This window comes from Corylus avellana, chromosome ca2, assembly GCF_901000735.1.
Source record: "Corylus avellana chromosome ca2, CavTom2PMs-1.0".
NCBI classification, from domain to species: Eukaryota; Viridiplantae; Streptophyta; class Magnoliopsida; order Fagales; family Betulaceae; genus Corylus; species Corylus avellana.
Window position 1 is genome coordinate 47,958,232 of NC_081542.1, and position 14,778 is coordinate 47,973,009.

A 14,778-nucleotide genomic window follows, 5' to 3' on the forward strand; every position below is an offset into this window, starting at 1 on the left:
TACTGGTAGGTTTCTATACTTTTAAATATAACTAGTAAAAGTTAATAATTTGTTTTTGTAGTTTTTGGTCAATAAGCTAAAGGTCCTTTTGGGAGTGTATTTTTAAACTAAATTGTAATTTTTGAGTATTTGGGATTGTAATTTTAAAAACGCAAATTTTAAAATAGTGAAAAAATTTGCGATTTCTATAAGCTGACTAAGGGTGCTTATTTGAAAAAGTGCGAATTTAAACAATTACGATTTCGCTTAAAATAATATTTGGCGCAATATTTATCTATTTGGCCATGAAACTGCAATTATATTCCAATGTTATCAAAATACTCAATTGATAATAAAAAATAAAAGTACTTCTTAACATGTTTTACCAAATACTTATGCAATTTTAAAAATGCAAATTTTAAAATTGCACTATCAAACGGGGCTCTTAATGTATAACTAATTCCTACTTTAAAAAAAAATAAAAAGAAAAAAAAGGTAAGAGTTTTTGCTTTAAATATATTTGTTGGCAAGCAAATAGGAAGTGAATACTAATAGATCCAATATTTAAAAATTAACCCAACAAACAAACTTGCACCACTTTTTGGGGGATCATAATGAAATTTACCAGTCTTCACGAGAAACAAAAAGTATTCAATTGGGAACCTCCTTTAAAAATGGGAGGATATTATCACCTGTGAATATATATATATATATATATATATATATATATCAAGGGCTATAATATTGCCACCTTTAAAGGTTGAGTAAATTTACTCAACCTTGACAAAACGGTGGCTTTTGAGTGGCAAAGGCGGCTAGAGGATTTATATGGAAAATTATGTTTGATGGTACCACCAGCATTTCAACTTCTCAGGCTTCAAATATTAGCCGGTTGAATGGATGGTCCATAGAGCGGCATGTAGCCTCTCACCAACTGCACATTTTGGTCTTTGGACTTTGACAATTTTGTAATCCCGCGGTATAAGCGACTTTAAAAGCTTTAATTGTAATTCAACTAATTCAGAGTAATAGTATAGATTAGATGTGTCTAAAGCTTTTTACGAGTCGTAATAAATGGTATTGAAATCGCTGCATGGCATGAGTTCTGACGAGGATGTCAGGAATTGAGACTGAACTATATAAATAATTTTAAGAAACTCTAATTATAACTTAGAATACTCCACACGTTGCCATGGCTTTTAAAATCATAATTAAATTTATCACAAATCTAACGGTCTTACTCGATGCCATACATAAAAAGCCATAGACAGTAGAAACACTATCGGACTCATCAATTCAATTTTGAAAAATCGATTTGGTATGCAAATTGTCTACTTAATTATCTTTTAAGCTTTTGTAACAGTGATTTGATATGAAGATTGAAAAGGACAGAAGCTAATGGATAGAGGCATCAATCTTTTTGTTTTTGTGTATTAACGACTAAGACAAAAGAAACAGACATCTTACCAGTATAATGCACCTACGTACATATATATACCTTGTACTCTAGTATCATAGGCTCTATAAAACGTGTGCATAGGAGAAAAGAAAATGTTTGGAATACAACAATTTTTATTATTATTCATTACAGCTGAAGTGTTACACTAATTGTTATGTGACAGTTCATATTTTAGTAACTGATAAAGTAAGTCATGTGGATTTTTTAGTTAATTTCTATATGTGATAAGTACTATGTAAGGTGTCATATGACAGTTAAGGATTGCAATTCTTATTTGTGTATTGGGTTCAGATCATGTTGAGATGTGAGTATAATACTATATAGGTCAATCATAACTCACTAATTTCGTGTCAAATTCGCGGGTCAAGTAGAAAAACATTAGCCCATATGTCATGTGCTAAGTTTAGGTTATGTCGAGTTGAGATATGGGTATAAGACTGCATAAGTCAACTTTTGAGTCCGTTTAGAATTGCGATTTCAAAAAGTGCGATTTTTAAAAAGTAATTTTAAAAAACGCAGTTAAACATTTGGCAATTCAAATCGTAGTTTAGCCTTTAAAAAATTATATAAAATGTGTTTTTAAATCGTAATTTTTTAAAAATGCAATCTCAAACAATCAATCTTTTGCGATTTTGTTTAAAATCGCACTTTTTGTCTACGAAATCGTAATGCCAAATGTACCATTAACCCGACTCATTTTATTAAACAAATTAGACTCTCCAACCCTAATATACTAATTTTGTATTGATTTAAAGACCATGTAAAAAATTACTAATTTGACTGATAATACACATTTTAATAACTGACGTAATAATTACATTAACACCAATACCATTAATAGCACTCCTACATATATTTCTAAGAAGTGTTAAAAGTTGGGAGAATGGAGTTTGGCATCAATCAAAGTAGGCATTTATTTACCAAATCAAGAGAATTTTTTGTTACCATTATAAATAAAACGTTAAAAATTCTTAGAGCTTAAAGGAGAAAAAAAAAAAATGGTTTGAGAAGTCCAACCATATTTTAATAATGTAAACACATTTTTATACCCAAAAAGAATATATTTTTGAAGAGAACAAACAAAAAAAGAAAGAGGTTTTATCCAGAGATAATGCATATTGCATACGTCCGAGACCCACAAACCGATACCGACCAGCCGTCCAAGCCACGTCATCCGATGTAGAAACTTCGCGTCACCTTCCTGTGAGAGTAGTACTCCTCTAGCGCCTCAGTTGTCAGTGGACCCAAGCGGAAGAATCTTCTACGGCATCCTCTCACGTGCACCACGTGACTATAATAGCCCTGGGTTAATTTAAGTCGACAATCCAATTCCAATCCCGCCCCTCCTCGTCAAAATCCTTTGCCGCCCAAGGGACAAATCGGCCTTTTCTGTCTTTTCAAATGGCATATAAGCATATGAAAGTAATTTATTTATTTATTTATTTTTTAAAATTTGAAAAAAGTGGTTTAATGTGATATAAATATAAAATATTTTAGTGGAGTCCACATTTTAAAACTGTTTAATTTGTAGCAAATATTTTATATTTTGAATTATTTATAATTATTTTGAAAAAATATATGTTTTTAATTTGACCAAATAAGGCTTTTTATGCCCTTTTAAAACATTTCTATTGAGCTCTTTACATTTAATATTTGAATAATTATATAATAAGTCATTGATTCAACCCTCCAAAATTTTTAAATCTCTACTTTTTTTTCTTTGAATTTTTATTCCCTAGGTCAATCAAAATGACAACAAAATTCATGCTGTAAAATTTTTTTAACAGCCGTTAGTCTGAGTCAAAATGCACTGTTTCACCTCGTTAAAATATTAATTTTTTATTTAATTTTAAAATTTAAATCTAAAAATAAATTAAAAATTAAAAATTAAAAAAAAAGGACTGGGGTGGGCCAAGTGGCCGAACCACCCCAGGCAAAATGAGGTGGTCGGCCACCCCTGTCCTTTTTTTATTATTTTATTTTTAATTTTTAATTTTTAGATTTAAATTTTAAAATTAAATTAAAAAAATTAATATTTTAATGAAGTGAAACCGTGCGTTTTGACCTAGACTAACGGCTGTTAAAAAATTTTGACGGCAGAGATTTTATTGTCATTTTGATTGACCCAAGGAGTAAAAAAAAAAAAAAAAAAAAAACTTAGGAATTAAAAAATTTTGGAGGGTTGACTCAGGGACTTATTATACAATTACCCTTAATATTTTTTAAAAATTTGAGAAAACTCGTAAAAATAACAATTGAACAAACTATCTTCTTTATTTTAAATTTAAATTTTGTTAGATATGCTTTTCAAATACCAATATCCAAAGAAAGTTTTTAGGGGTTCACCTTATAAAAAGTTTAAATTTTAAGGCAATTGTTTTTAAATTTTTTTTAAGAAAGACCAGTATAACTCTCTTTGATCCAAAATAAGTTAAAATAGAGAGAATCTTTGTCCATAATATATTAGATTCGACACTTGTTATGTCACGTAATCTTTATTATGATAATAAATTTTACTCTAACTCGAATGCATTTAGATTAGTAGCTAACAACAAGGAAAATGATTTTTCTATTCATCTTCGGTAGCTATATATCGAGTAATGTCAGGGATTATCTTTTTATCTTCCTAAAGTTGATGTGCCTATTAAAATCACCATTTGATCAAAATTCAAATATGATTCATCTAAAATTTAATAGTAATTTTAAAAGCCACATTAACTTTAGAAAGATAAAAATATGATCCCTAAAATTACTCCTAGATATCAAGCTTCGTTGTGGTGCATGAGATAAAGTTATGAGGCTTAAGTGATTTTTTTTTCTCCAAGATTAACTCTCTCAAGCTTGTTTAAACTATAACTTAATCTAGTAATGATAACAGTAAAACCCAATTTAATTTAAACTAATCAAATATGCAAATTCTTATTGCGGGAGTTAAATCTATGCCCTATTATTTACCTAAATCACATGAAAATTAGCTTAAAATTGAACCACCTTAATGGTTTTTGTAAATAAATTATTTTTTCATCGAGACCTTTCATGAATTTCTTTGCTTTTTTTTTTTTTTTTTTTTTTGATTGGGTGAACCTCAGTCATAGACTCAAGAGTGTCGTGCCCCTTATTAAAAAAAAAAATAAATAAATAAATAAAATTATCGTGCACGCCATATATAATATTTTCCGTTTCTTTAGATTAACACTTTACGAGAGGGTAGTTTCGTCCCCGTAGTACAATGGAAAGAAGCATATATGTGTAACAAAAAAAAAAAACCAGATAAGTTTTAGACCAAAGTCAAAGGATTTGAATTTCATTTAAATTGGGCAAAGACGTGATTTGTTTTAATCAGTCTATTAAATCACATGTATTTATACAATTTTTAATTAAAAAATGTTTTCACTTATTCTAAACCGATAAATAAAAGTAAATTTAATTACTTAACTAATTAACTGATGTTTAACTAATTAACTGATGTTATCCTTTTAAAATGGATGTAATTTAAAAAAATTTAAATTTAATAGTAAACAAAAACTGATTTAAAAATGAAATCTAATAAAAATAAAGACGTAAGCAGAGATAATAAAAGTACATAATAACACATCTTTGAATAAAGTAACATGTATCTCATAAATATTTGGATAAATTTCACTAAGGATCCCTAAACTTCTATCCGTTTTGAAATATCCTATGAACTTCAAAATCTCTCAATTTAGTCCCCTGAACTTTCAATTGCTCTAAATTTGGATCATTCCGTTAATTTAGCCATTAAAAATTCAAAAAAAATCAAAATATCCTTGATTTTTGTTTTTTTTTGTTTTAAATAAAAAAACGTTTTAAAAGTTGAAATTTTATACAATAATCAGGGGTATAAACGTCATGTGACGTTTAAAATCTGACGGAGGTGTCCAAATTGAAAGCAATTAAAAGTTAAAGGGATTAAATTGAGAGATTTTAAAATTTATGAGAGTATTTCAAAACGGATAAAAATTTGGAGATCCTTAGTGAAGTTTTCCCTAAATATTTTAAAAAGATCATATGACTCTTGTATGATAAGAGAAACGTGTCATAGATGGGGTGTATGAATTAGCTATGTAGCAAATTTCTGCCAAAGTAACACGACCACTTGGCTATCTAATACCCGTAGAAGCTTAGGTGAGAAACGACCAAACCAAAAGCCCCCAAGGAGCTCGACCTGTCTCTCACTCCCTCTCTCTCTCTCTCTCTCCTCACGAAGACCGTCTGGTAGACCCTTCTTTCTCTCTGTCTCTCTCTCTCTCTCTCTGTCTCTCTCTTTGAATTTGAGCTTGGGCGTCTCTGAAAGCAGTATTTGACTTTGGCGTGTGCGGAAGCTCTTCGCGGGGAGAGCTGAGAGCGGAATGACGAGAATGCCACTGAGCTTGGCGCCCATGGCGGACCTGGAAGCTCTGGTTTCCAGCTGGTGGGACGTGATCAATGAGTCCACTCGGTGGCAGGACGGGATCTTCTACACTCTCTGCGCCCTTTACGCACTTGTCTCCTCCGTTGCTCTGGTCCCTTACTCTCTCTCTCTCTCTCTCTCTCTAGAAAACTTAGTATTCACTTTTTTCTTGTAAGATTTGGTTTTTTTTTTTTTTTTGTGATTCTAGTATTTGGGTCTATTGCTCTAGGAATAGCTGTAACTGATTTTATTTGTATTTGGGTAGTTCTTTTTCTTTCTTTCTTTTTATTTTTTGTGGGGCTGGGATTGAGAAAGTGATAGATTGGGAGCTATTGTGGATGTATGGTTTGTGGCATTTTCATTTGTAAGAATCACCAGGATTTGGGTCTCTAAGTAGTGACATTATGATGGGCTATTTAGAATCTTAGAGGTGGGGAAAAAGTAGTGAAATCCGTAATTGTTTCAAAATATTTCAAGTTGTTCTTGGAGACATAATCATGTGTTGTTTTCGGTTACTATTAGATTTTGTTGAATAACTTGATTGCCTGAAAAGTTTCCGATTATGGTTAATATGTATTTTCAGTTCATATCATTCTTTTCAATTTTTACTTGTTTTTCGGATTTCTTCAAGTTACGCCTGGCTTTGGATTATTTCAACTTGAAACGATTAGTCAAAGAAAAAAAAAAAAAAAAAAGATAAGGAAACTTGTTGAAGTTTTTCAGGGGATTTCTGAGGAGGTTGTGTACCTGTGGTTATGTGCAGATTCAATTGATAAGGATTGAGATGAGAGTGCCCGAATATGGTTGGACAACTCAGAAAGTTTTCCATCTTATGAACTTCATTGTGAATGGAGGTGATATTTTAAATTTTGGTGATATTCGGAGTCCTGAGTATACTTTGTCATTTGGGTATAATTTCACTCTTTGGTTATGCCTTTCTTATGCTGCAGTACGTGCGATTGTGTTCGGATTTCACACTCAAGTATTTTACTTGCATCCAAAGGTTAGTTTGTTGACGTTTTGAGCAATGTTGTTTTGGAATTTTAATTTCTAACCTAACCATGTTAAGTGATGTGACACTTGCATTGAATTGTGAGTTTCATACATGTAGTTTTTTTTGTTTTTTTTCCTTTTTAAATTAGACTAGTTAGAGTAAAGAATGTTCTTTCCAAGTATCAGCAATATACTGACATTGAGCTGCTGCACCTTGAACCAGGTTCTAATTTTAGTGTTATTGGATCTTCCCGGTCTTCTATTTTTCACTACATATACACTCCTTGTCCTTTTTTGGGCTGAGATTTATCACCAGGCAAGTAAATTTTCTTGTTATTATCAGAGTGCAAGGCCATTTCCACATTTCAGCAAAATATTGAAGTTGTGCAGGTGGGAAAATATTAACCTTTTCGTTACTATTAATGGACAGGCAAGAAGTTTACCAAGCGAGAAGCTCAGGCTTGTTTATATTTCAGTTAATGCTTGGATATATGCTATACAGGTATGATCTGCGTCACACACGTTCTAATGCTGCTGCAGTTGCATTACTTATTATTTCGCTGATCTGCTGCCGAAATATCATCTTTGAAGCATTTCAGTTTGTGCCTTGTTTCATTTCATGTGGTTCTCAGGACGACAGCTATTTTTTTTGGGAGAGAGGGGCGGTGGGGGTTGGCCGGGGTGGTTTGAATCTTCTTTGTTCTTTCAACATAGGTCAAAATGGTCCAATGGTCCTTGAGGTTTCACCTTTTATCAAATCGATCCTTCCTTAAGGTTTAGAGCTTATCAAATCACTCTCTAAGATTCACACCATTATTAAATAACTCCATTCTCATTATGTTAACTTTTTAACAGAGATGAGTGATGTGTGGCTATCAAGCCATGTCATTTCCAACAAAAAGAAGGAATGTGTCTAGACCATTCAGTCAACCACACTGCATGCGCTATGTCATTGACATGTTAGCCACAAATTAAAAATTGGCCACAAGTCCCCTCTACTTTGAGAGGGGGTGGCCACCTTCCACAACAAAGGACGTGGCCGCAGCCCCTCCTACAACAGAGGGGATGGTCGTGCGGCCACCCCCTCCGGAAATAGAGGTTTTTATTTTATTTTGAAGTTCTGGTTGATGTGACCAATTTTTAAGTTCTGACTTACATGTCAAGGACGTGGTGTGTTCTGTGTGACATGTTTCTTATGTAAGCTAATTGACTGGATGGTTTAGACACGTCTTCTTTTTATTGGACACGACATGGCCTGATGGTCATCGTTAAGAAGTTAATGGAAGGGGAACAAAGGGAGTTATTTGATAACAATGTGAATCTTAGGGAGTGATTTGATAAGGTTTAAACCTTAAGGAGCGATTTGATAAAAGATGAAACTTCAAGGACCATTAGAGCATTTTTCCCTTTAAAATAAGGAAAACTAGGGGTGAAGGGTTTGGGTAAAAGTTTTAGGAGTGATGAGATGGCCTGTTTCTTAGTTTACGAGCTCTCAAGTGAAATTCTTAACCCATTTTCTGGACACTGAATTTCATAGAATAGAAAATACAAATCTTTCTTTTTTCCATGGAATGCATGTCATCCTAGCATAAACGCCCTACCCAAGCCCTTAAGGGTCACTTCATAAATGTAATTTAACTTTCAAGATTTTAAGAAGAATTGAATCAAAGTGAGGTTTTGGAACCAGATTGGCATCTGGATATACCTTTGGATCGATGACAACAGCGTTGTAGAATTCATCGGAAAGATATTTATTGCAGGTTAGACTTTGTATCTAATTATGCTACAACTTTCATACGGTCCATTTTCCTTGAGATTGCGACTTCATTTTCAATCTCAAAATACATATTCTACATTCTAAGTATTGCTTCTTTCATTTGATCAATGGTGCTTATTTTATTACATATTTGTTCTCCCAGTGGTGTCAATTATAGCTGCAGTAGGTTTCTTGCTATATGGAGGAAGGTGAGCATTCTCTATTCAACGATCTCTATGTTATTTACTCTTCCGTGCATATGGAATTGTCTCAATTCTGGCTACTTGTTTGTTTTTCATGTCTGTTTTTGGGTTTTATTTCTACAATTTCTCTTGGTGGGTTGACATATAAGATGCTTCCAGATTATTTTTCATGTTGAGACGCTTTCCTATCGAATCAAAAGGAAGACGGAAGAAACTTCATGAGGTTTGTGACTTCCCATTATAGTTTGTCTACTTGATTGCTAGAATTGTTACAGTGAAATGTTCGCCTTTATCTTTGGGTATGACATATGTATGTTACTTACCAGGAAACTAAACGTTACCAAACTAGGGCTCTAAATGGATCTGCATATGACTTAATTTCCATTTAATTGGGGGCAGTTGGTCATGTATGCTTAGGTCTAGTATGGAACAGCACTTGCCAGTTCTTATAGAAACTTGATTGACTAAAAAAGCCTTCCAAGTTCAAGATCCTGCTGCTTTATCAAAGCTTGTGTGAGAAATGATTGAATTATCTGGTTGGGGTGTGTTGTCTAGTTATCCTTGCCAACAAAGTAATTCCTTATCAAGTTTCACAATTATAAACTGCAGATTAATGAGTATATCATTCTGGACTAAAACGAACCTCTCCCAACTCCACCTCCCCACGCAAATAAAAGAGAGAGAGAGAGAGAGAGAGAGGATAGTCTTTCACACAAACTAGTTTCTATTGATGTGAAAATTGTGCTTTTTGTGCAGGTTGGATCTGTTACAGCTGTATGTTTCACCTGCTTTCTCATAAGATGCTTTGTGGTAAGCTTCAAACTAAGTCTGTATGAACCTAGACATTTACATCACAATTCTTCTTTGTTTTATTGAAAAGAGTACGCTCCTATGTGACTTTGTTTATATATTTTCAAAAGTGTTGCTGCTTTCTTAAGCATATGTTGGGTTTGTGGATGCTTTTCTAACTTAATTCACAAAATGCAGGTTGTTTTATCTGCTTTTGATACAGATGCTTCGCTTGATGTTTTGGATCATCCCGTTTTGAACTTGATCTACTACATGGTATTCTACTAAGCTTGTTATTTTGAAAACCTTATATATATATATATATATTCTCTTTCTCTCTCACACACAGAATAAATTTTGAAATTTTTGCTGCTCTAATCACAGTTGGTTGAGATCCTGCCTTCAGCTCTAGTCCTTTACATCCTGCGTAAGTTGCCTCCCAAGAGAATATCAGCCCAATATCACCCCATCCGTTGACCATGGTGCATCTTGGATCTTGGTGTTCTTTTTCCCATCAAAAAAAAGATTTTTCTTAGTTTGGGAGTTAGATCCTATTGGAGTTCAGCAGGAGGAGAGCCAAGAAAAAGAAAATCCAGATGTAGCATTCTGGTTGGCTCATGACGCCGGCAATTCTTTTCTTTTTTCATGTATATTAATTCCATTCTGTTTGCAGCTTGTTGGAGGGGAGAATTTGAATTAATTTCTTCAATTCTTCTTGGGTTATGTGACTTCAAGAACTGGTTATGTGGTAATATTGGTCAACATATGGAAAAAAGGAAAGTTTTTTTGTAACTTCTATGTTTTAGGTCTCACCTCAGTATGTGGTTAGGGTTAAAAATTGGTTTTTGCTGAATAATTATTAGAGACAATTTGTTATTTGTCCCTCAAAATAACATATCACATGATATTTTTAGTTGCTTTTAGGTATTTATGTAAAGATTTATACATTTGAGCCATCAGTGAGGTTAGAAGTGGATGAACTTTCTATATTGTTTACTTTATTATTATTATTATTATTATTATTATTATTATTATTTTTTTTTTTTTTTAAGTACATTAAACAACAAACAAGCAAACCAAAAAAACTAAGAAGCTAAACAAGCCTAAAATTAACAAACCGAGATCAAAGGGGGAGGATCTTTTCCACTAACAATCTGAACAGAGGGAGGTGACGCTTGACTTTATATTGTTTACTTGTTACTTGATCTGTTCCTAGCTTATGCTTTATATGGTGAGTTTTTAGATATAAGATTATAAATGGCACCTCTTATTCTGAATTTCTGAGCAATTTTCAATGTCTTTCTTAAACTTTAAAATTTTGCAATATGAGGTTTCGATCTTTCAACTTCTTTCAATTATTCTGTTAGGGTTTTTTTGTTAAATTCTAATAAAGAATAACAAATGACATAAATATCTAATAAAAATATTTTTTTTTTTATATGAGAGAGAGAGAGAGAGAGAGAGGAGAAGGAAATTCTACAAATGATTTCAGTTTGCAACTTCTTCCTCGAAATTTTTTTCCCAAGGAACAGACGGAGAAAGACAACAACCAGAAACCAAATATATATTGCCATGACCATCAAATAAAATTGACCAGAAATGAAGTCACTGACTTACCAAAAAACAAATGAAGTCAGCGTGGCAAATAAAAAAAAGGCAAAGAAACAAGACAAATTTCTGCAATTTCAGTAAAACCTTTGATCGTAGTATGTGTTTGCTAAACCTTAAATCAAATAAATGCACAAAAAAGCAATTAGCATATCACAATATTCTTCAATATATTACAAGGCCGACAATTCTGCTGTTGATGCTCGCTATTTCCAATTCCAGATTAATACACCGAGGGCTAGCACCCCCACAAGTCCAGTTTTCCCAGTGATCCTGATTAATCTTGGGCAGCGTCCATAGCAGGTGGCGGAGCAAATTGCACATCTGCAGGCCGTGCCATTACAACAGGCTCATCCGCAAATAGTGCTTTAATAACCGATGGAGTCTTTAGAGGCCGACGTCCCGTCATTCGTGGATACACTTCTTCAAGAAAATAGTAGGCATGTCCAGCAATCATTCCCTGAAAACAGAACAAGAAAACAGTTCCAACATGGAAAAGCCATTAGAGGGGAAACAAATAGAGGGGTCAATACATTGAAAGAAAATATGTGGGAGCAACATATGGGTTCACAGGCAACCCTCCAGGTGATCATATCCATTCTATATAAAATTGGCTTCTAATCATTCACCTGGGCTTTCTCTCGTTATGACAGGCATTCATTCAGGAGAACAGAATAAAATTACAAAAGGAACTAGCCATGTGGTAGCTCATGTTATAGGAAAGGCAAGGTTTTGCTGCATTTTTCTTAGTGCTAGCGGGCTAGGCCAAAATAAGAATTTGATATTTCAACTATGGTGCAGATTCTCACCAGTAGATCCACCCAGGCACTAGCGCCAACAAGAACAGAGAATCCCAAAAGAACCTGCAGGGAAAACAAGGAATGGGCATTACAAATAATGGTTTATGAAAGAGACCGATCCAAAAAAATAAAAATGCATGCTTGTTCTTTGAAACAGTTCATATCATTTTCATAATAATCAGTCTGATCTGTTTTACTGAGAAGGTCTACGGTTCAAGTCCGTACAGCCCTATAATATAACTATAATAGCTTGTGTAGAGTACTTTTGACTGAAAGGAAGGATAAAAAAAAAAATAGGATCCAAACAAGTCCTTATAACTTTCAAAAAGATAACACGAGAAGTCATCAAAGCTTACTCACCCAGGGTAGATAAGCTGCTGTGAAAGTAAAAAGGCCCAAGAAACTCATATGTATGAAAGGATTTTGCTTGCTCCACACATAGACCTGTAAAATAGGAAAAAGTAACAATCTTTTTGCAGAAGTACAAAATCCTTATCGACTCATTTAAGATCAGAATCACTAAAGCTATATTGAAGCAGGAAGAAAGCTGATGAAAGCACAGGTCAATAATAACTTTATTTTACAGAATTGTATAGATGTTTTTTGCTTTTCTCCATTGTACTATGGTTGTCATGGTATTCCTATTGTATGGTAGTTATGAGTAGCTACACTTAAAACAGAAAGAAAGGAACTAACCATCATGAAGGTCAATGAATTGCTAAGGAATATAATTTTTGCAAACGACTCTGACAAGTAAGGTATCATCCCCCCAACAAGAACAATTCCAGTTAAAACAGTGGCACCAAATAAGAGCATGTAAAAGAAATCAGCCGTCCTTCCCCTGAACGAGTTCTCTTCAAGGAGCTTGCAGTATCGAGCAAGAAAGAACATGTGAAACATAAAGTCCAAGTCTGCAGTACCAAGTTAAAAATCATGTTATTAGCAACAAACTTGATGATAACTTGGCCTCAATCAGATTTCAAACAACCATCATAATTAACAGTTGGATAGCATAGACATTAAAATAACATTAGGACAATGTATGATCCGATTGCAATACATGCAATAACATGAATGAACAGCTGAAAACAGAAACATAATTCATGAGTTCCTTGAACTATTGTGTTCAGGGAGGTCATTGGGGAAAGTGAATAGGGTGCCATGTGGCAAGAATCCATCATGTCAAAATGTGCAGAATACTTGATTTCAACAGGCTACGTGGTGCAATAAAACCTCTGCTGCCAATCTGTTGCTAATCCAGCATTAGATATTTTTGAAACGAAAAATGACAACACAAGCAAATTGCCACTTTGTCCATAGATCCTTCCCATTTCTATTGAAAAAACATATGCATATTGTTGTAAAAGAGAACATTAAAAAAAGAAAAAAGAAAAAAAAGCGGAACACATTAAGGATAGGGAGACACCAACAATAAACATTTTAACTAACACAAAAATCTCCCATCTACAAATTCAAGGGGCCAAAACCATCCAGATACATGAAAATGACCAACTACAATCCACGGCATAATGCACCACAGAGAGGACCGAATTAAAATATTTTTCTTAGGCTAAACTTGTTTGAAGATCGCAGTCAGAAACTAATTTGCCACGACCAAATGTAGTTATACAATTGCAAATTCATATCTCTTTGTCTGTGAGTTCATGAGGAGAGAGTGAAAGATAGGTAGATGAATACCCAATGCAGGCTACATACTTTAGGTGATTACCCATTATATGGTTGTCATCTGAGTCAAGTTGTAAAAAAAAAACACATTACATATAAAGGCAATAGTGTTTCACTACCATAATAGGGGAAACAAGTTCAACTACGAAAAATTCTTTCCAAATTTTTTTTAGAAGAAAGCCCTCCAGCCCCTCCCACTACATATTGAAGCTGAAAAAATTACCCATTTTCCGGAAGTACAAGAAGTTGGTGACGAGACGCCAGAACTCATATTGCTTGACCACTAGCATAGGGTTCAAGTACAACTTATAAGGTGATATTATCTGCAAAATTTCAACTTTATGTTAAAATAAGAATCAGTTAACCTTTCAAACTTCAGCTCTCCTTCCTGACATATAAGAACAGGAATAAAAAGGACCCAATTCATTCGAGAAGGAAGAGCCAAATTTACCGGAATTAAACAAATCCATTTATAATCAACCTAAACTAATCAAACCCAGCGGCACAAAAAGAAATCCTATCATTTACACAACTCCCAGTTAACCATTCAGATCATCGTAAGCGCTACAAAACGAAAATTAGAAAATAACCGAAATTTTCCCTAAATTTAAACCAAACCCAGTTCAAATCCAACCACCAAACAACCCCATTAGCCCAAAACACAAAACCCACAAAGTCCTACCCAACAAAAACAAAAGTTAAAACCTATTGACCCAGATTAAATAGTAAATCACCAGCTAATAGGAAGGGTAAATTTAATCATTCAATCAATGCTTTAACAAATGACATTAGCACCTTCCTAAAACGAGAAAGCTTAGAGGGAGATAGAGAGAGGCACATACGTCGAGAGAGCAACCGACCGTGGTAACAATAACGGCTGTGAGATATGAGCGCGTGATGATAGGCATCTGCTTGTACCATTCCTCCACTGCCTGAGCCATTCTGATATCTTCCCCTCCTCAATTTCTGATGACAATTTTTCAACTAAATTTTCTCAAATTCAACGCAACTAGGAGCTCTGGATTATGGAATTTGGGTACACACAGAGAAAGCGAAGGAAAATCCCAGCGAATCTGAGAGAGCCTTGGATTCTT

At 33.8% G+C, this 14,778-nt stretch overlaps 2 protein-coding genes across 3 annotated transcripts; one reads left to right on the plus strand and one right to left on the minus strand.

Annotated features, from left to right (window-relative positions):
• The first annotated feature begins 5,565 nt into the window (after positions 1-5,565).
• LOC132171035 (tobamovirus multiplication protein 1) lies at positions 5,566-10,594 on the plus strand. 2 transcript variants are annotated; one of them, XM_059582237.1, is made up of 12 exons: positions 5,566-5,674; positions 5,757-5,961; positions 6,613-6,703; positions 6,800-6,852; positions 7,066-7,158; positions 7,273-7,344; positions 8,530-8,602; positions 8,762-8,807; positions 8,961-9,024; positions 9,558-9,611; positions 9,789-9,866; positions 9,975-10,594. In XM_059582237.1, the coding sequence occupies exons 2-12, from the start codon at positions 5,809-5,811 to the stop codon at positions 10,065-10,067; spliced, it is 870 nt and encodes a 289-aa protein (XP_059438220.1). In that variant the 5' UTR covers positions 5,566-5,674; positions 5,757-5,808; the 3' UTR covers positions 10,068-10,594. The 2 variants fall into 2 exon arrangements, with proteins under 2 accessions (XP_059438220.1, XP_059438221.1); XM_059582238.1 differs by having other exon boundaries at positions 5,589-5,674; positions 5,782-5,961.
• Positions 10,595-11,056: 462 nt separating this feature from the next.
• Positions 11,057-14,778, minus strand: LOC132172559 (derlin-2.2). The gene is made up of 6 exons (XM_059584081.1): positions 14,527-14,778; positions 13,908-14,007; positions 12,695-12,909; positions 12,359-12,442; positions 12,008-12,061; positions 11,057-11,658 (listed from the first exon to the last, which is right to left on the minus strand). Exons 1-6 carry the CDS (start codon positions 14,623-14,625, stop codon positions 11,476-11,478), a joined length of 735 nt encoding a protein of 244 aa, XP_059440064.1. The 5' UTR covers positions 14,626-14,778; the 3' UTR covers positions 11,057-11,475.